A 20,709-nucleotide genomic window follows, 5' to 3' on the forward strand; every position below is an offset into this window, starting at 1 on the left:
TCCCAGTACACATGACGGGTATATGGAAGATATTAGTAAGCCCAGTGGGCAAGGCAAGATGAGTCTAACCAGTCTAGAGGTTAGGGGTTAGGGTAAGGGTTTAGCAGTATAAAGGTTAGGTGTTAGGGTAAGGGTTTAGCAGTATAAAGGTTAGGGGTTAGGGTAAGGGTTTAGCAGTATAAAGGTTAGGGGTAAGGGTTTAGCAGTATAAAGGTTAGGGTAAGGGTTTAACAGTATAAAGGTTAGGGGTAAGGGTTTAGCAGTATAAAGGTTAGGGTAAGGGTTTAGCAGTATAAAGGTTAGGGGTTAGGGTAAGGGTTTAGCAGTATAAAGGTTAGGGGTTAGGGTAAGGGTTTAGCAGTATAAAGGTTAGGGGTTAGGGTAAGGGTTTAGCAGTATAAAGGTTAGGGGTAAGGGTTTAGCAGTATAAAGGTTAGGGTAAGGGTTTAGCAGTATAAAGGTTAGGGGTAAGGGTTTAGCAGTATAAAGGTTAGGGTAAGGGTTTAGCAGTATAAAGGTTAGGGGTTAGGGTAAGGGTTTAGCAGTATAAAGGTTAGGGGGTTAGGGTAAGGGTTTAGCAGTATAAAGGTTAGGGGTTAGGGTAAGGGTTTAGCAGTATAAAGGTTAGGGGTTAGGGTAAGGGTTTAGCAGTATAAAGGTTAGGGGTTAGGGTAAGGGTTTAGCAGTATAAAGGTTAGGGGTTAGGGTAAGGGTTTAGCAGTATAAAGGTTAGGGGTAAGGGTTTAGCAGTATAAAGGTTAGGGTAAGGGTTTAGCAGTATAAAGGTTAGGGGTAAGGGTTTAGCAGTATAAAGGTTAGGGTAAGGGTTTAGCAGTATAAAGGTTAGGGGTTATGGTAAGGGTTTAGCAGTATAAAGGTTAGGGGTTAGGGTAAGGGTTTAGCAGTATAAAGGTTAGGGGTTAGGGTAAGGGTTTAGCAGTATAAAGGTTAGGGGTAAGGGTTTAGCAGTATAAAGGTTAGGGTAAGGGTTTAGCAGTATAAAGGTTAGGGGTAAGGGTTTAGCAGTATAAAGGTTAGGGTAAGGGTTTAGCAGTATAAAGGTTAGGGGTTAGGGTAAGGGTTTAGCAGTATAAAGGTTAGGGGTTAGGGTAAGGGTTTAGCAGTATAAAGGTTAGGGGTTAGGGTAAGGGTTTAGCAGTATAAAGGTTAGGGGTTAGGGTAAGGGTTTAGCAGTATAAAGGTTAGGGGTTAGGGTAAGGGTTTAGCAGTATAAAGGTTAGGGTTAGGGTAAGGGTTTAGCAGTATAAAGGTTAGGGTTAGGGTAAGGGTTTAGCAGTATAAAGGTTAGGGGTTAGGGTAAGGGTTTAGCAGTATAAAGGTTAGGGGTTAGGGTAAGGGTTTAGCAGTATAAAGGTTAGGGGTTAGGGTAAGGGTTTAGCAGTATAAAGGTTAGGGGTTAGGGTAAGGGTTTAGCAGTATAAAGGTTAGGGTAAGGGTTTAGCAGTATAAAGGTTAGGGTTAGGGTAAGGGTTTAGCAGTATAAAGGTTAGGGGTTAGGTAAGGGTTTAGCAGTATAAAGGTTAGGGTAAGGGTTTAGCAGTATAAAGGTTAGGGGTTAGGGTAAGGGTTTAGCAGTATAGAGGTTAGGGGTTAGGGTAAGGGTTTAGCAGTATAAAAGGTTAGGGTAAGGGTTTAGCTGTATAAAGGTTAGGGGTTAGGGTAAGGGTTTAGCAGTATAAAGGTTAGGGGTTAGGGTAAGGGTTTAGCAGTATAAAGGTTAGGGGTTAGGGTAAGGGTTTAGCAGTATAAAGGTTAGTGGTTAGGGTAAGGGTTTAGCAGTATAAAGGTTAGTGGTTAGGGTAAGGGTTTAGCAGTATAAAGGTTAGTGGTTAGGGTAAGGGTTTAGCAGTATAAAGGTTAGGGGTTAGGGTAAGGGTTTAGCAGTATAAAGGTTAGGGTAAGGGTTTAGCAGTATAAAGGTTAGGGGTTAGGGTAAGGGTTTAGCAGTATAAAGGTTAGGGGTTAGGGTAAGGGTTTAGCAGTATAAAGGTTAGGGGTTAGGGTAAGGGTTTAGCAGTATAAAGGTTAGGGGTTAGAGTAAGGGTTTAGCAGTATAAAGGTTAGGGGTAAGGGTTTAGCAGTATAAAGGTTAGGGTAAGGGTTTAGCAGTATAAAGGTTAGGGGTAAGGGTTTAGCAGTATAAAGGTTAGGGTAAGGGTTTAGCAGTATAAAGGTTAGGGGTTATGGTAAGGGTTTAGCAGTATAAAGGTTAGGGGTTAGGGTAAGGGTTTAGCAGTATAAAGGTTAGGGGTTAGGGTAAGGGTTTAGCAGTATAAAGGTTAGGGGTAAGGGTTTAGCAGTATAAAGGTTAGGGTAAGGGTTTAGCAGTATAAAGGTTAGGGGTAAGGGTTTTTAGCAGTATAAAGGTTAGGGTTAAGGGTTTAGCAGTATAAAGGTTAGGGGTTAGGGTAAGGGTTTAGCAGTATAAAGGTTAGGGGTTAGGGTAAGGGTTTAGCAGTATAAAGGTTAGGGGTTAGGGTAAGGGTTTAGCAGTATAAAGGTTAGGGGTTAGGGTAAGGGTTTAGCAGTATAAAGGTTAGGGGTTAGGGTAAGGGTTTAGCAGTATAAAGGTTAGTGGTGAGGTTAGGGTAAGGGTTTAGCAGTATAAAGGTTAGGGGTTAGGGTAAGGGTTTAGCAGTATAAAGGTTAGGGGTTAGGGTAAGGGTTTAGCAGTATAAAGGTTAGGGGTTAGGGTAAGGGTTTAGCAGTATAAAGGTTAGGGGTTAGGGTAAGGGTTTAGCAGTATAAAGGTTAGGGGTTAGGGTAAGGGTTTAGCAGTATAAAGGTTAGTGGTTAGGGTAAGGGTTTAGCAGTATAAAGGTTAGGGGTTATGGTAAGGGTTTAGCAGTATAAAGGTTAGGGTAAGGGTTTAGCAGTATAAAGGTTAGGGGTTAGGGTAAGGGTTTAGCAGTATAAAGGTTAGGGGTTAGGGTAAGGGTTTAGCAGTATAAAGGTTAGGGTAAGGGTTTAGCAGTATAAAGGTTAGGGGTTAGGGTAAGGGTTTAGCAGTATAGAGGTTAGGGGTTAGGGTAAGGGTTTAGCAGTATAAAGGTTAGGGTAAGGGTTTAGCAGTATAAAGGTTAGGGGTTAGGGTAAGGGTTTAGCAGTATAAAGGTTAGGGGTTAGGGTAAGGGTTTAGCAGTATAAAGGTTAGGGGTTAGGGTAAGGGTTTAGCAGTATAAAGGTTAGTGGTTAGGGTAAGGGTTTAGCAGTATAAAGGTTAGTGGTTAGGGTAAGGGTTTAGCAGTATAAAGGTTAGTGGTTAGGGTAAGGGTTTAGCAGTATAAAGGTTAGGGGTTAGGGTAAGGGTTTAGCAGTATAAAGGTTAGGGTAAGGGTTTAGCAGTATAAAGGTTAGGGGTTAGGGTAAGGGTTTAGCAGTATAAAGGTTAGTGGTTAGGGTAAGGGTTTAGCAGTATAAAGGTTAGTGGTTAGGGTAAGGGTTTAGCAGTATTAAGGTTAGGGGTTATGGTAAGGGTTTAGCAGTATAAAGGTTAGGGGTTAGGGTAAGGGTTTAGCAGTGTTAAGGTTAAGGGTTAGGGTAAGGGTTTAGCAGTATAAAGGTTAGGGGTTAGGGTAAGGGTTTAGCAGTATAAAGGTTAGGGTAAGGGTTTAGCAGTATAAAGGTTAGGGGTTAGGGTAAGGGTTTAGCAGTATAAAGGTTAGGGGTTAGGGTAAGGGTTTAGCAGTATAAAGGTTAGTGGTGAGGTTAGGGTAAGGGTTTAGCAGTATAAAGGTTAGTGGTGAGGTTAGGGTAAGGGTTTAGCAGTATAAAGGTTAGTGGTGAGGTTAGGGTAAGGGTTTAGCAGTATAAAGGTTAGTGGTTAGGGTAAGGGTTTAGCAGTATAAAGGTTAGGGTAAGGGTTTAGCAATATAAAGGTTAGGGGTTAGGGTAAGGGTTTAGCAGTATTAAGGTTAGGGGTTAGGGTAAGGGTTTAGCAGTATAAAGGTTAGGTTAAGGGTTTAGCAGTATAAAGGTTAGTGGTTGAGGTAAGGGTTTAGCAGTATAAAGGTTAGTGGTTAGGGTAAGGGTTTAGCAGTATAAAGGTTAGGGTAAGGGTTTAGCAATATAAAGGTTAGGGGTTAGGGTAAGGGTTTAGCAGTATTAAGGTTAGGGGTTAGGGTAAGGGTTTAGCAGTATAAAGGTTAGGTTAAGGGTTTAGCAGTATAAAGGTTAGTGGTTGAGGTAAGGGTTTAGCAGTATAAAGGTTAGTGGTTAGGGTAAGGGTTTAGCAGTATTAAGGTTAGGGGTTAGGGTAAGGATTTAGCAGTATAAAGGTTAGGGGTTAGGGTAAGGGTTTAGCAGTATAAAGGTTAGGGGTTAGGGTAAGGGTTTAGCAGTATAAAGGTTAGGGGTTAGGGTAAGGGTTTAGCAGTATAAAGGTTAGGGGTTAGGGTAAGGGTTTAGCAGTATAAAGGTTAGGGGTTAGGGTAAGGGTTTAGCAGTATAAAGGTTAGGGGTTAGGGTAAGGATTTAGCAGTATAAGGTTAGGGTTAGGGTAAGGGTTTAGCAGTATAAAGGTTAGGGGTTAGGGTAAGGGTTTAGCAGTATAAAGGTTAGGGTTAGGGTAAGGGTTATAAAGGTTAGTGGTTAGGTAAAGGTTTAGCAGGGTTAGGGGTTAAGGGTTTAGCAGTATAAAGGTTAGGGGTTAGGGTAAGGGTTTAGCAGTATAAAGGTTAGGGGTTAGGGTAAGGGTTTAGCAGTATAAAGGTTAGTGGTGAGGTTAGGGTAAGGGTTTAGCAGTATAAAGGTTAGGCAAGACATACTGGAACCTTTTCCGGTTTGTGTGACTCTCCTTAATGACACGATATAGAACTCCCTCTCTTAGGATCAAACGATCCCACTGTTTCATCAGCAACAACACTTTAGAAGAAACATTGTATCGATCTTGTCTGGTGGGCCGTTTCTTATTGAAGACGAAAGGGATGACCTTGGAAGTCACAGAGTCTTGCAGCTGGAGATCTCGAAGTTCCTCGTGCGAGAGTTCAGGCAAAGTGTCAATACCAGGAGAAAGCAGCCGTTGCGTGTTGGAACCAAGCTGGATTGCTTGCATCTCCGTTGAACATTCCCAGTCAATATGGAGCTGACATGTGGCCTTCACTTCAGCAGTGGTCAAAGAGGATAAGAAGCCCAACGGAAGGCATCTTGGACATCATCATTCAGTGTCCCAACAGCCTCAGACAGAAGTGCTAGGTAGGCCTCCCTCATCAGTCTCTGCGCGACAGTCACTGCAAAGGGGTCGCGGCTCAGTGCATCTGCTACTGTATTCTTGCTGCCTGGGATACGCTTCAAATCAAAGTTGTACGGTGCCAGCTTGGCAACCCATCTTTGCTCGCAAGCGTCCAGCTTGGGTTTTGTCATGATGTACGTTAACGGGTTACTATCTGTCCAGACAGTGAACTCATGCCCCTTAAGCCAGTGACTGAATTTCTCACACACACTCCATTTCAGTGCTAGAAATTCAAGTCTGTGTGCCGGGTACCTTCTCTGCGACTTACTCAGGGTCTTGCTCGCAAATGCTATGGGCAAATGCTATGGGCCTTGCCTTATCTTCACCTTCAGGTACTTGGCAAAGCACAGCCCCAAGACCATCCAAGGATGCGTCAGTGAAGAGAATGAACGGCCTCTCGAAATCAGGGTGAGCTAGCACGACACAATTCAAAAGAGCATCCTTCAGCTTCTGGAATGCAACGACGCACTCCTCAGTCCAATCCGATAGCGTCAGCTTCCGGAAAATCCCACTGTTGCCCTTCTTCCCATCTCTTCCTCTTCTCTTTTGACCCCCAGTGAGTGCAAACAAAGGTCTGGCTATAGCAGAACAGTCAGGAATGAAGTGCTGGTAATATAATACCATACCCAAGAAGGATTTCAGCCTCCGAGCAGAGGGAGTGCATCCATCTGCCTCCATCAGCTGAGCTTCGCTCATCTTGGCAATGGCCTCCACCTTCTCAGGATCCACTGACACACCGTCCTCTTTAATGATATGTCCGAGGAATTTCACTGTTCTTCGTAGAAAGTGGCATTTTTTGGGTGCTAGCTTGAGATTGTTGGCTCTTAGACGGCTAAACACAACTTCAAGTCGCTGTAGAGCCTGTTCCTCGGTGGGTGCAAAGACCAACAAGTCATCTAGGTAACAAAGGAGATTTGAGAAGTTTAGGTCCCCAAATATACTCAACATCATTCTCATGAAAGAGGCCGGGCTGTTACACAGACCTTGTGGCATGCGATTGTACTCATAAAGTCCCATCGGTGTGGTAAAGGCTGTGTACTTCTTGTCCTCTTCGTGAACTGGAATGTTATAAAATCCTGAGGTCAAGTCCATGGTGCTGAAAAATGCACTGCCACCAAGGGCTGCGAGGCAATCTGCTTGATGAGGAAGGGGATGAGCGTCCTTCACCGTTCGTGCATTCATCCACCTGAAGTCAGTGCATAACCTCAGACTCCCGTCTTTCTTCCATACCATGACTAAAGGGGAGGCATACTCACTAACTGACTTGCGTATAAGACCTACTTCTTCCATATCTGTCAATACCTTCCTCAGCTTCAGGTAATGAGTAGGCGGAACTCTTCTGTATGGTAGCCGGAAGGGTCTGTCATCAACCAGGTGGATACGGTGAACATAACCCCTGGCTTCTCCGCAGTCCAGATTATGTCTTGAGAAGATGTCTTCATATTTTGTGATGGTATTCACAAGCTTTTCCTTCCACTGGTGATCTACCTGGCATCCATCAATGTCAATGTCTACTAATCCTAGATCAGACAGTCTTTGTTTCAGATTGTGGCAGCCATTGTCATCCTGCTTCTGTTCCATTGGGGTTTTCCTCACTTCATGAAGGCCCTGAAAGATTGTTGCATCCTCAACAGCCAAGCATGTAGACACATCTGCCAACTTCATGTTACGTCTTAGGGTGAGATGTTTGTCAGAACAGTTTACTACCTTTAAAGGGACCCAGCCATCTCCCCACATGGGTGTAATAACTCTACCCACGAGTATGTTTCTGGGCATGACCTTTGACCTGGTAGGTTCGACTATTACAGTGCTGCCTGGAGACAATGCCACATTTTTAGGAAGTTTACCCCAAACTAAGTGTTCAGTCTTGGGTGAAAGAGTCACAGCTTGAGTGAGCTTCACTGTCCCAATCTTACCATCGACTCGCTGTCCCTTCCATCTTGTGACACTTGTCATCATCTGCAGAAACTGCTCACCCTCTGGTGAGTGGGTCTGGCCAACCATGTTGTTGACGAGCTTCCAGTATTCGTCAGTGCCTTTCATCTCATGCAATAGATGCTTAATGACATTCGATCCCAGGATGAGATCATCACGCTGTCCAGGAACAACTAGAGTGGGCACTTTAACATCAATCCCATAGATTTGCATCTCCAAATCATAGAAACACTTTGTTGAGGTCTTCTTCCCCCCACACCCCACTAATACTAACTCTGTGGGAGGCTGATAATGCTGAGGAAGGGCACCTGCTTCCAAAAGTCTCTGCTCCGCATGTTCACTCAATGTACAGGCCATAGACCCAGTGTCAAGCATGTCCTTAAGCTGCACTTTCCCATGTACAGACACAGAGGTGTAAAACAAATCTGAAAAAGCCTCAACTTCTTGTGAACCTAACATAATGATTTTCTCTCCTTCTTTCGCATCAGAGCACAAAATCTCATACGTTTTCTCGAGATCATCAAATTCTTTCTTGGGGGTAGACAGTTGAACACCCACATTTCCCCCCTTCACCTGTGGGCGTGTCAGTTTAACGGTTGCTGCTGTGGTGGTGAGTTTCTCTGCTGTTGTGGTGGGCGTCTCTCACCACTGGGATTGGCATAGCGTTCCCCCGGTTTAGGACAATTTGACTTCCAATGATCTGGGGAAAAGCACCGGAGGCACAGGTTCTCATGTCTACAGTGCATCACAGTGGAGTGATCTGTTGAGCCACAAAGCCTGCATTCCCTACACCTGAAGGGCTGGGTGGGGAAAGATGGTGCCTTGGTCTGTGTCTGTGAAACCATAACGGGTGGTATGCTCTTCTCTAAGGTACGTTCAAGCAGGTGAATGAGTCTCTCGATACTTGCACTCTGCCCATCTTGTTTGGCGCTTGATGTGAGAGAAGTGTCACTGCACGCACCAGCATTGACCCCGCCTTCACATGGAGTTATCTGGGGATGTACTGTTACTTGCTTTGAGGATACAGCGGTAGATTGACACATGGTGGCCTTCCTGCGGCGTTCATGTTCATAGATTCTCTCCTGTACTTCACTCGCAGTCCATTTCTCAGCAGACTTGTATTGGAATACTGCTGCCAGTTTGGGGTCAGGGCAGTATGTTACAAACATCCTAACGACAGACGAAACAAACTTTCACACTCACAGGTGATTTTCTATATTAGGACAATGTTGTCCCTGAAGTGCTAAATGGTAGAACAGCTACAGTATTTCCATGTTACAATGTTATGGGATGCATGTTCTCCATTGTTTTTGATGGTAGGCCACTCTAGTAGACCTACATTATGATCAAATAGCCACAGTAGCGTACTTGACAGCTGTTAAAACTGTAACTCCAAGTGGGTACAGCCTCAGTGTTCACTGAAATTTGCACACAATGCTTTCATTTTACAAAACGAGCATTTGATTTCAAATTTCACTGTCTGTGACCAGCCCATTAGAATAGAGTTGAGCCTGTGACCAGCCCATTAGAATAGAGTTGAGCCTGTGACCAGCCCATTAGAATAGAGTTGAGTCTGTGACCAGCCCATTAGAATAGAGTTGAGCCTGTGACCAGCCCATTAGAATAGAGTTGAGTCTGTGACCAGCCCATTAGAATAGAGTTGAGCCTGTGACCAGCCCATTAGAATAGAGTTGAGCCTGTGACCAGCCCATTAGAATAGAGTTGAGCCTGTGACCAGCCCATTAGAATAGAGTTGAGCCTGTGACCAGCCCATTAGAATAGAGTTGAGCCTGTGACCAGCCCATTAGAATAGAGTTGAGTCTGTGACCAGCCCATTAGAATAGAGTTGAGCCTGTGACCAGCCCATTAGAATAGAGTTGAGCCTGTGACCAGCCCATTAGAATAGAGTTGAGTCTGTGACCAGCCCATTAGAATAGAGTTGAGCCTGTGACCAGCCCATTAGAATAGAATTGAGCCTGTGACCAGCCCATTAGAATAGAGTTGAGCCTGTGACCAGCCCATTAGAATAGAGTTGAGCCTGTGACCAGCCCATTAGAATAGAGTTGAGTCTGTGACCAGCCCATTAGAATAGAGTTGAGCCTGTGACCAGCCCATTAGAATAGAGTTGAGTCTGTGACCAGCCCATTGGAATAGAGAAGGACGCAGAGAAAGAGCAGTCTAACCCCTGGACAGTGCTTGGTTGTCCAACAACCTCCACTAGTTTGCATAGATTTGTTAGTTTCCTGTTAAGTGTTAAAGCAGCTAGCTATTTCAATCTGGCTTGATCATTTTTTATTTTTTATTTTTTTTATTTCACCTTTATTTAACCAGGTAGGCTAGTTGAGAACAAGTTCTCATTTGCAACTGCGACCTGGCCAAGATAAAGCATAGCAGTGTGAACAGACAACACAGAGTTACACATGGAGTAAACAATTAACAAGTCAATAACACAGTAGAAAAAAAAAATGGGCAGTCTATATACAATGTGTGCAAAAGGCATGAGGATGTAGGCGAATAATACAATTTTGCAGATTAACACTGGGGTGATAAATGATCAGATGGTCATGTACAGGTAGAGATATTGGTGTGCAAAAGAGCAGAAAAGTAAATAAAAAAATAAAAAAAACAGTATAAAAACAGTATGGGAATGAGGTAGGTGAAAATGGGTGGGCTATTTACCAATAGACTATGTACAGCTGCAGCGATCGGTTAGCTGCTCGGATAGCTGATGTTTGAAGTTGGTGAGGAGATAAAAGTCTCCAACTTCAGCGATTTTGCAGTTCGTTCCAGTCACAGGCAGCAGAGTACTGGAACGAAAGGCGGCCAAATGAGGTGTTGGCTTTAGGGATGATCAGTGAGATACACCTGCTGGAGCGTGTGCTACGGATGGGTGTTGCCATCGTGACCAGTGAACTGAGATAAGGCGGAGCTTTACCTAGCATGGACTTGTAGATGACCTGGAGCCAGTGGGTCTGGCGACGAATATGTAGCGAGGGCCAGCCGACTAGAGCATACAAGTCGCAGTGGTGGGTGGTATAAGGTGCTTTGGTGACAAAACGGATGGCACTATGATAGACTGCATCCAGTTTGCTGAGTAGAGTGTTGGAAGCCATTTTGTAGATGACATCGCCGAAATCGAGGATCGGTAGGATAGTCAGTTTTACTAGGGTAAGCTTGGCGGCGTGAGTGAAGGAGGCTTTGTTGCGGAATAGAAAGCCGACTCTTGATTTGATTTTCGATTGGAGATGTTTGATGTGAGTCTGGAAGGAGAGTTTGCAGTCTAGCCAGACACCTAGGTACTTATAGATGTCCACATATTCAAGGTCGGAACCATCCAGGGTGGTGATGCTAGTCGGGCATGCGGGTGCAGGCAGCGATCGGTTGAAAAGCATGCATTTGGTTTTACTCGCGTTTAAGAGCAGTTGGAGGCCACGGAAGGAGTGCTGTATGGCATTGAAGCTTGTTTGGAGGTTAGATAGCACAGTGTCCAATGACGGGCCGAAAGTATATAGAATGGTGTCGTCTGCGTAGAGGTGGATCAGGGAATCGCCCGCAGCAAGAGCAACATCATTGATATATACAGAGAAAAGAGTCGGCCCGAGAATTGAACCCTGTGGCACCCCCATAGAGACTGCCAGAGGACCGGACAGCATGCAGTGAAACAGCATGGGAACACAGCAGAGAAATGTCATCCGTCAGTAATCATTATAATATAGTCAGTGCCAGCGGATTAAGGTGCAGTTATAACTATTGGTTTGTTCTGCACTCGACACAGCAAACCTTAGAGAGTTATGAATCTTCACAATCTATTCAGATATTCAGCTTCCAAACAGACACAGAGGCCCGAGCAAATGAGTTGTTAGAATTTAATCAATAATGATTCATCTTTCCAGTTGAATGCAGAACAATGTGGCCATAGCGAACTATTCCTCATTACTGAATCAGTAAAGAATCAGGGAGAGATGGTGAGTTCTATTCCTCATTACTGAATCAGTAAAGAATCAGGGAGAGATGGTGGGTTCTATTCCTCATTACTGAATCAGTAAAGAATCAGGGAGAGATGGTGGGTTATATTCCTCATTACTGAATCAGTAAAGAATCAGGGAGAGATGGTGGGTTCTAATTCCTCATTACTGAATCAGTAAAGAATCAGGGAGAGATGGTGGGTTCTATTCCTCATTACTGAATCAGTAAAGAATCAAGGAGAGATGGTGGGTTCTATTCCTCATTACTGAATCAGTAAAGAATCAGGGAGAGATGGTGGGTTCTATTCCTCATTACTGAATCAGTAAAGAATCAGGGAGAGATGGTGGGTTCTATTCCTCATTACTGAATCAGTAAAGAATCAGGGAGAGATGGTGGGTTCTATTCCTCATTACTGAATCGGTAAAGAATCAGGGAGAGATGGTGGGTTCTAATTCCTCATTACTGAATCAGTAAAGAATCAGGGAGAGATGGTGGGTTATATTCCTCATTACTGAATCAGTAAAGAATCAGGGAGAGATGGTGGGTTCTATTCCTCATTACTGAATCAGTAAAGAATCAGGGAGAGATGGTGGGTTCTATTCCTCATTACTGAATCAGTAAAGAATCAGGGAGAGATGGTGGGTTCTATTCCTCATTACTGAATCAGTAAAGAATCAGGGAGAGATGGTGGGTTCTATTCCTCATTACTGAATCAGTAAAGAATCAGGGAGAGATGGTGGGTTCTATTCCTCATTCGTGAATCAGTAAAGAATCAGGGAGAGATGGTGGGTTCAGGGAGAGAATCAGGGAGAGACCCACCATCCCTAGCAGAGGGAGGGGACAGATGAAGGGGGACAGCCACAGAGACCCACCATCCCTAGCAGAGGGAGGGGACAGCCACAGAGACCTACCATCCCTAGCAGAGGGAGGGGACAGATGAAGGGGGACAGCCACAGAGACCCACCATCCCTAGCAGAGGGAGGGGACAGATGAAGGGGGACAGCCACAGAGACCCACCATCCCTAGCAGAGGGAGGGGACAGATGAAGGGGGACAGCCTCAGAGACCTACCATCCCTAGCAGAGGGAGGGGACAGATGAAGGGGGACAGCCACAGAGACCCACCATCCCTAGCAGAGGGAGGGGACAGATGAAGGGGGACAGCCACAGAGACCCACCATCCCTAGCAGAGGGAGGGGACAGCCACAGAGACCCACCATCCCTAGCAGAGGGAGGGGACAGATGAAGGGGGACAGCCACAGAGACCTACCATCCCTAGCAGAGGGAGGGGACAGATGAAGGGGGACAGCCACAGAGACCCACCATCCCTAGCAGAGGGAGGGGACAGATGAAGGGGGACAGCCACAGAGACCTACCATCCCTAGCAGAGGGAGGGGACAGATGAAGGGGGACAGCCACAGAGACCTACCATCCCTAGCAGAGGGAGGGGACAGATGAAAGGGGACAGCCACAGAGACCTACCATCCCTAGCAGAGGGGGATGAAAGGGGACAGCCATCCCAGAGACCCACCATCCCTAGCAGAGGGAGGGACAGATGAAGGGGGACAGACCTACCATCCCTAGCAGAGGGAGGGGACAGCCACAGAGACCCACCATCCCTAGCAGAGGGAGGGGACAGATGAAGGGGGACAGCCACAGAGACCTACCATCCCTAGCAGAGGGAGGGGACAGCCACAGAGACCCACCATCCCTAGCAGAGGGAGGGGACAGATGAAGGGGGACAGCCACAGAGACCCACCATCCCTAGCAGAGGGAGGGGACAGCCACAGAGACCCACCATCCCTAGCAGAGGGAGGGGACAGATGAAGGGGGACAGCCACAGAGACCTACCATCCCTAGCAGAGGGAGGGGACAGATGAAGGGGGACAGCCACAGAGACCTACCATCCCTAGCAGAGGGAGGGGACAGATGAAGGGGGACAGCCACAGAGACCCACCATCCCTAGCAGAGGGAGGGGACAGCCACAGAGACCTACCATCCCTAGCAGAGGGAGGGGACAGATGAAGGGGGACAGCCACAGAGACCCACCATCCCTAGCAGAGGGAGGGGACAGATGAAGGGGGACAGCCACAGAGACCGACCATCCCTAGCAGAGGGAGGGGACAGATGAAGGGGGACAGCCTCAGAGACCTACCATCCCTAGCAGAGGGAGGGGACAGATGAAGGGGGACAGCCACAGAGACCCACCATCCCTAGCAGAGGAGGGGACAGATGAAGGGGGACAGCCACAGAGACCCACCATCCCTAGCAGAGGGAGGGGACAGCCACAGAGACCCACCATCCCTAGCAGAGGGAGGGGACAGATGAAGGGGACAGCCACAGAGACCTACCATCCCTAGCAGAGGGAGGGGACAGATGAAGGGGGACAGCCACAGAGACCCACCATCCCTAGCAGAGGGAGGGGACAGATGAAGGGGGACAGCCACAGAGACCTACCATCCCTAGCAGAGGGAGGGGACAGCCACAGAGACCCACCATCCCTAGCAGAGGGAGGGGACAGATGAAGGGGACAGCCACAGAGACCTACCATCCCTAGCAGAGGGAGGGGACAGCCACAGAGACCCACCATCCCTAGCAGAGGGAGGGGACAGATGAAGGGGGACAGCCACAGAGACCCACCATCCCTAGCAGAGGGAGGGGACAGCCACAGAGACCCACCATCCCTAGCAGAGGGAGGGGACAGATGAAGGGGGACAGCCACAGAGACCTACCATCCCTAGCAGAGGGAGGGGACAGATGAAGGGGGACAGCCACAGAGACCTACCATCCCTAGCAGAGGGAGGGGACAGATGAAGGGGGACAGCCACAGAGACCCACCATCCCTAGCAGAGGGAGGGGACAGATGAAGGGGGACAGCCACAGAGAAATCCACTAGATCCCTCAAATTCAAGTCTGGACCAGCAGGTTCCAGACCTCTTAGAGTAAGATTTGAATACTGCTACACTAGATAAACATTAGGGTCATTGCACTTATAGTAGCAGTCAATGTTTAGTGGTTCATGTAGGCCTACATTCCATGAGACTTGAAAAAAACATGCAGGGCTTGACATTAACCTGTTTATCCACTTGTCCTTCAGACAAGGTGACAGAAAATGTTGGCTACTTAACTTATTCAAGCCTGACTCAAAATACAACACTACCCATTTAAGACAAAAAAAAGCTCTTGTATACGTTTTCTGCTCTTGTAGGAAGCAGTCACTCTCCTATTGCTGACAAAAAAAGTATATATAACTGGGCTAATAACTCACTAACTAGCAAAGGATATGAACAAAATGTCCACACTTGGCTACATGCAGCTCAGCCAGCATACACCATCAGCACATCTACTCACGACCGCTCATGCTGTAAACCCAGTCCAGTTCAAAGTAAATTACACAGATCCATATATGGCAATGGTCAATTTGCATATAGGCCTACTGCAGCTCTGATTGGTTATGCCACACCAGTCTGTGTAGAGTACGGGCTGATTCGGGCATGTCAATGCAATAGAATCCGACTCCGATGTGTTCTGCCTACAACAAAATCTCTTGCATAGTTTGTTTTGTTTCGGTATGTTGCATTGAAAATGGCTAATATTGCTTTGATTCGATCATAATTGCCACAGTGAACGGAAACATTTGATAGTGTTAACAGGGAAAACTCACCAACTTTCTCAAAACTCACCAAGTCAAGATCACTGAGTCAAAATGCAAGCAGAGATCTAGCGCTCTGATTTGTTTTTTTTACATGACTTAAAAAATCTTATGCAATATAAACTAATTCAAAACAGTAGTGTAGCAATGAGGTTTGTGCAGTAAGCTACAGGCCCAATACATTATCACTGCATATTGGCTTTGCTTGAATTGCATTGGTGTTTGGGCCACTTAAAAAATATCTCTATATATTTCAACATTTGAGGTATGCTATATGATCACACAGGTAATAGATCCATTGTTCTATTACTTGTGAGGCACATCTGCGTGAGCATACATTTACATAATTAGCTTTTTATTTGTATTTTGCTTGGCTGATGGTGCCTGTATTTGATGTTCAGTCTCAGCGGAGGGAGAGAGCAGCAGACTGAGGGTCCGTCTCTCAACATCCCTCCGCTCTCCCTTTCCTCCGCTGACACTGACTCAAAAGGGACACTATCTTCCATCTGATGGTCAGTCTCAGCGGAGGGAGAGAGCAGCAGACTGAGGGTCCGTCTCTCAACATCCCTCCGCTCTCCCTTTCCTCCGCTGACACTGACTCAAAAGGGACATTATCTTCCATCTGATGGTCAGTCTCAGCGGAGGGAGAGAGCAGCAGACTGAGGGTCCGTCTCTCAACATCCCTCCGCTCTCCCTTTCCTCCGCTGACACTGACTCAAAAGGGACACTATCTTCCATCTGATGGTCAGTCTCAGCGGAGGGAGAGAGCAGCAGACTGAGGGTCCGTCTCTCAACATCCCTCCGCTCTCCCTTTCCTCCGCTGACAGAGACCAAAAAGGGACACTGTCTTCCAGCTGATGGCGACACTCAAGTCGCACTGCATTAATTCATGGCTCATGCACAAATTCATGTTGTTACTCCTATGAACAGAGAAAGTGAAATATTCCTTGATATTAAAAAAGACCCAAGCTGCTAATAATAACAACACAAGCCTATAGAGACACTTTCCTTCTCATTCATTACTGCTGCAGTGTTGGTTGTAGTGCTGAGTGGAAGTAGGGAGAATGTGCATTTGAATAGCTCATTAAAGTGTTGATTACAAAGTGTTGACAGTGCTGAGTAAGAACGTAAACATAAACTCACTAATAAAAACACCAGCTCTTTTCTGTGTTCGTTGACAGTCTCTCTCTAGTCGTGGTTTTAAAAGTTTTGAAATCTCACAGTATCAACTTTACTGTAGCTTTCTTTTACACCTGCTACGTTACTGCAGACACGGTCATCTGAGCCATCCGATTGGTCAGCAGTAGGCCTATAGTGCACTTGATTTGCTCTCTGGGCCTTCCTGGAAGGCAGAGTTTGTACCTTCAGACACATGAAATGGTTAAGAATGGCAACAGTTGCCCGGCAACAGTTACCCGGCATGTAGAGCAGCTGAATGAGTTGTGTTTACAGAAATGTTTGGCGATTGACTAGGAATGACTTGGAGATCGACTGCGATCGACTGGTTGGTGACCACAGCTCTAGAAACTTGAGTTCGATCTCGTAGACTGACCTACCCTCAAATAAGTGTTCAATCTCATAGACTGACCTACCCTCAAATAAATGTTCAATCTCATAGACTGACCTACCCTCAAATAAGTGTTCAATCTCGTAGACTGACCTACCCTCAAATAAATGTTCAATCTCGTAGACTGACCTACCCTCAAATAAATGTTCAATCTCGTAGACTGACCTATCCTTAAATAAATGAAGCTCGATCTCTTAGACTGACCTATCCTTAAATAAATTAATCTCGATCTCGTAGACTGACCTATCCTTAAATAAATGAAGCTCGATCTCATAGACTGACCTATCCTTAAATAAATGAATCTCGATCTCGTAGACTGACCTATCCTTAAATAAATTAATAGAAAAGGAGCCCCTGTATGGGACTCTACATATATCAATATGGGCAATCTGCTCTTGCCTTTGTGTGTGTGTGTGTCTAGTGCTCACTGTTGACTGGAGTTGTGTGTGTTGTCAGTGTGTGTGCTTGTTTTGAGTGTATAATATATGTGATTCTCGCTCTCTGTTCTCTCTCTGTTCTTTCTCTGTTCTCTCTCTCTCTCTGTTCTCTCTCTGTTCTCTCTCTCTGTTCTCTCTCTCTCTGTTCTCTCTGTTCTCTCTCTCTCTCTGTTCTCTCTCTGTTCTCTCTTTCTCTCTGTTCTCTCTCTGTTCTCTCTCTCTCTCTGTTCTCTCTCTGTTCTCTCTCTCTGTTCTCTCTCTCTCTCTGTTCTCTCTCTGTTCTCTCTCTCTCTCTCTCTGTTCTCTCTCTCTCTCTGTTCTCTCTCTGTTCTCTCTCTGTTCTCTCTCTCTGTTGTCTCCTTTCTCCCTCAGGGTGTGCTGACCTAAACAGTCTGGAGTCTATGAGTCCCCAGGAGAGGAAGAGACAGGGTTACATCCACGAGCTCCTCCAGACAGAGGAGAGATATGTAGAGGACTTACAGATAGTCATGGAGGTAGCTAAACACACACACACACACACACACACACACACACACACACACACACACACACACACACACACGTTGATGTACTCTACTCTACTGTACTCTGTGTGTTCAGGTGTTCCATAAGCCCATGTCTGAGTCTGGCCGTCTGACGGAAGCAGAGATGGTCATGATCTTTGTCAACTGGAAGGAGCTCATCGCCTGCAACACCAAACTGCTGAAGTATGTACAGTAGTACAGGATGTGAGTTTAGGGGGGATCATCATGTATACAGTAGTACAGGATGTGAGTTTAGGGGGTTTATCATGTATACAGTAGTACAGGATGTGAGTTTAGGGGGGTTATCATGTGTACAGTAGTAGAGGGTGTGAGTTTAGGGGGGCATCATGTATACACTAGTACAGGGTGTGAGTTTAGGGGGTCATCATGTATACAGTAGTACAGGGTGTGAGTTTAGGGGGGGGGTCATCATGTATACAGTAGTACAGGGTGTGAGTTTAGGGGGGTGATCATGTATACAGTAGTACAGGGTGTGAGTTTAGGGGGGGGGGTCATCATGTATACAGTAGTACAGGGTGTGAGTTTAGGGGGGGTCATCATGTATACAGTATGTTTATTTTTGGCCCAGGCGGTAAGAACATGTGTGTGTGTGTGTGTGTGTGTGTGTGTGTGTGTGTGTGTGTGTGTGTGTGTGTGTGTGTAGGGCCCTGCAGGTACGTAAGAAGACGGGGGGCGTCAACATGCCTGTCCAGGTTATAGGGGACATCTTGGCGTCAGAGCTGCCTCACCTCCAGCCTTACATCCAGTTCTGCTCCTGTCAACTCAACGGAGCGACCCTGCTACAGAGTAGGACTGACAACCAACAGGACTTTAAAGACTTCCTCAAGGTGAGTGAAAAGACAGGGGGGGGGGTATAGAGGAGAGTAGAGAAAATGGGAGGACAGGGAGAGTAGAGAGAAGGGGAGGACAGGGGAGAGTAGAGAGAGGGGGAGGACATGGGAGAGAGAGAGGGGGGAGGACATGGGAGAGTAGAGAGAGGGGAGGACAGGGGGAGGAGAGGGGGAGGAGAGTAGAGAGGGGGAGGACATGGGAGAGTAGAGAGAGGGGAGGACAGGGAGAGTAGAGAGAGGGGAGGACATGGGAGAGTAGAGAGAGAGGGGAGGACAGGGAGAGAGAGAGGGGGAGGACAGGGAGAGTAGAGAGAGGGGAGGATAGGGAGAGAGGGGAGAACAGGGAGTATAGAGAGGGGGAGGACAGGGAGAGTAGAGAGGGGAGGACAGGGAGAGTATAGAGAGGGGAGGATAGGGAGAGTAGAGAGAGGGGAGGACAGGGGGAGTAGAGAGGGGAGGACAGGGAGAGTAGAGAGGGGAGGACAGGGAGAGTAGAGAGAGGGGAGGATAGGGAGAGTAGAGAGAGGGGAGGACAGGGAGAGTAGAGAGAGGGGAGGACAGGGGAGAGTAGAGAGAGGGGAGGACAGGGAGAGTAGAGAGAGGGGAGGACAGGGAGAGTAGAGAGAGGGGAGGACAGGGGAGAGTAGAGAGAGGGGAGGACAGGGGAGAGTAGAGAGAGGGGAGGACAGGGGAGAGTAGAGAGAGGGGAGGACAGGGGAGAGTAGAGAGAGGGGGAGGACAGGGGAGAGTAGAGAGAGGGGAGGATAGGGAGAGTAGAGAGAGGGGAGGACAGGGGAGAGTAGAGAGAGGGGAGGACAGGGGAGAGTAGAGAGAGGGGAGGACAGGGAGAGTAGAGAGAGGGGAGGATAGGGAGAGTAGAGAGAGGGGAGGACAGGGAGAGTAGAGAGAGGGGAGGATAGGGAACACATCTAAATAGAATGAAGAGAGGAGGAATAGGTCAGGAGAACATGCAGTGAGAGAAAGAGGAGGAATAGGTCAGGAGAACATGCAGTGAGAGAAAGAGGAGGAATAGGTCAGGAGAACATGCAGTGAGAGAAAGAGGAGGAATAGGTCAGGAGAACATGCAGTGAGAGAAAGAGGAGGAATAGGTCAGGAGAACATGCAGTGAGAGAAAGAGGAAGAATAGGTCAGGAGAACATGCAGTGAGAGAAAGAGGAGGAATAGGTCAGGAGAACATGCAGTGAGAGAAAGAGGAGGAATAGGTCAGGAGAACATGCAGTGAGAGAAAGAGGAGGAATAGGTCAGGAGAACATGCAGTGAGAGAAAGAGGAGGAATAGGTCAGGAGAACATGCAGTGAGAGAAAGAGGAGGAATAGGTCAGGAGAACATGCAGTGAGAGAAAGAGGAGGAATAGGTCAGGAGAACATGCAGTGAGAGAAAGAGGAGGAAAGCGATGAATGAACTTCATGTATTTTCCTGATACATACCAACCTGTCGAGTTGTGCTGATTTATGCATGAAAAGTTGTACGTTCATATTGAAACCAATGTGTTTCCTCCTTCAGAAAATCGCCACAGACTACCGCTGTAAAGGCATGCCCTTATCCAGCTTCCTGCTGAAGCCCATGCAGAGGATGACACGCTACCCTCTACACATCAAGAACGTAAGAGAGAGTAAACGTGTGACTTTGTGCTCATGATTACGTGAACATGTCATTCTGCAGAAGCTCTTATCCGAGGTTACGTACAGTAGAGAGTGAATCGAACCCAGAGCCCTGCCATGCTCGACCCACTGAGCCACGTGGGTCTATTTATCTATAGTACCTGGGTGTGTATTGGTATTGTGGGTCTATTTATCTATAGTACCTGGGTGTGTATTGGTATTGTGGGTCTATTTATCTATAGTACCTGGGTGTGTATTGTGTCGGGAGTGTTTCCTATCCACCGTGCTTCTGCATTCTTGTGTCGGGAGTTTTTCCTAGCCACCGTGCTTCTGCATTCTTGTGTCGGGAGTTTTTCCTAGCCACCGTGCTTCTGCATTCTTGTGTCGGGAGTTTTTCCTAGCCATCGTGTTTCTGCATTGCTTTGCTCTGTGGGGTTTTAGGCTGGGTTTTTGTAATGCACTTTGACATCTGCTCATTTTTAAAATGGGGCTTTATAAAACACATTTGATTGATTTCCAGATCCTGGAGAGTACCCAGGAGGAGCATGCAGACTACGGGCCCCTGAGAGAGGCTCTGGAGCGGGCTGAGGAGCTGTGTACTCAGGTCAACGAGGGGGTCAGGGAGAAGGAGAACTGTGACAGGCTGGAGTGGATACAGTCACACGTACAGTGTGAGGGAGTCACAGAGGTACACACTCACATGTAGTCTCACACACACACACACACACACACACACACACACACACACACACACACACACACACACACACACACACACACACACACACACATACACAAACATACAGTGTGAGGGAGTCACAGAGGTACACACTCACATGTAGTCTCACACACACACACACACACACACACACACACACACACACACATACAGTGTGAGGGAGTCAC

General features: G+C 46.8%; 1 protein-coding gene across 1 annotated transcript in view; it reads left to right on the forward strand.

Annotated features, from left to right (window-relative positions):
- Positions 1–20,709, forward strand: part of LOC115124936 (intersectin-2-like) — a 155,877-nt gene that overhangs the window by 125,247 nt on the left and 9,921 nt on the right. The window contains exons 29-33 of the mRNA XM_065025865.1: positions 17,179–17,300; positions 17,407–17,513; positions 17,995–18,178; positions 19,706–19,804; positions 20,324–20,491. Of these exons, the coding sequence (XP_064881937.1) occupies positions 17,179–17,300; positions 17,407–17,513; positions 17,995–18,178; positions 19,706–19,804; positions 20,324–20,491 (680 nt within the window). The remainder of the gene's footprint in view (positions 1–17,178; positions 17,301–17,406; positions 17,514–17,994; positions 18,179–19,705; positions 19,805–20,323; positions 20,492–20,709) is intronic.

The sequence above is a fragment of the Oncorhynchus nerka genome, linkage group LG12 (assembly GCF_034236695.1).
Source record: "Oncorhynchus nerka isolate Pitt River linkage group LG12, Oner_Uvic_2.0, whole genome shotgun sequence".
Classification (NCBI taxonomy): domain Eukaryota; kingdom Metazoa; phylum Chordata; class Actinopteri; order Salmoniformes; family Salmonidae; genus Oncorhynchus; species Oncorhynchus nerka.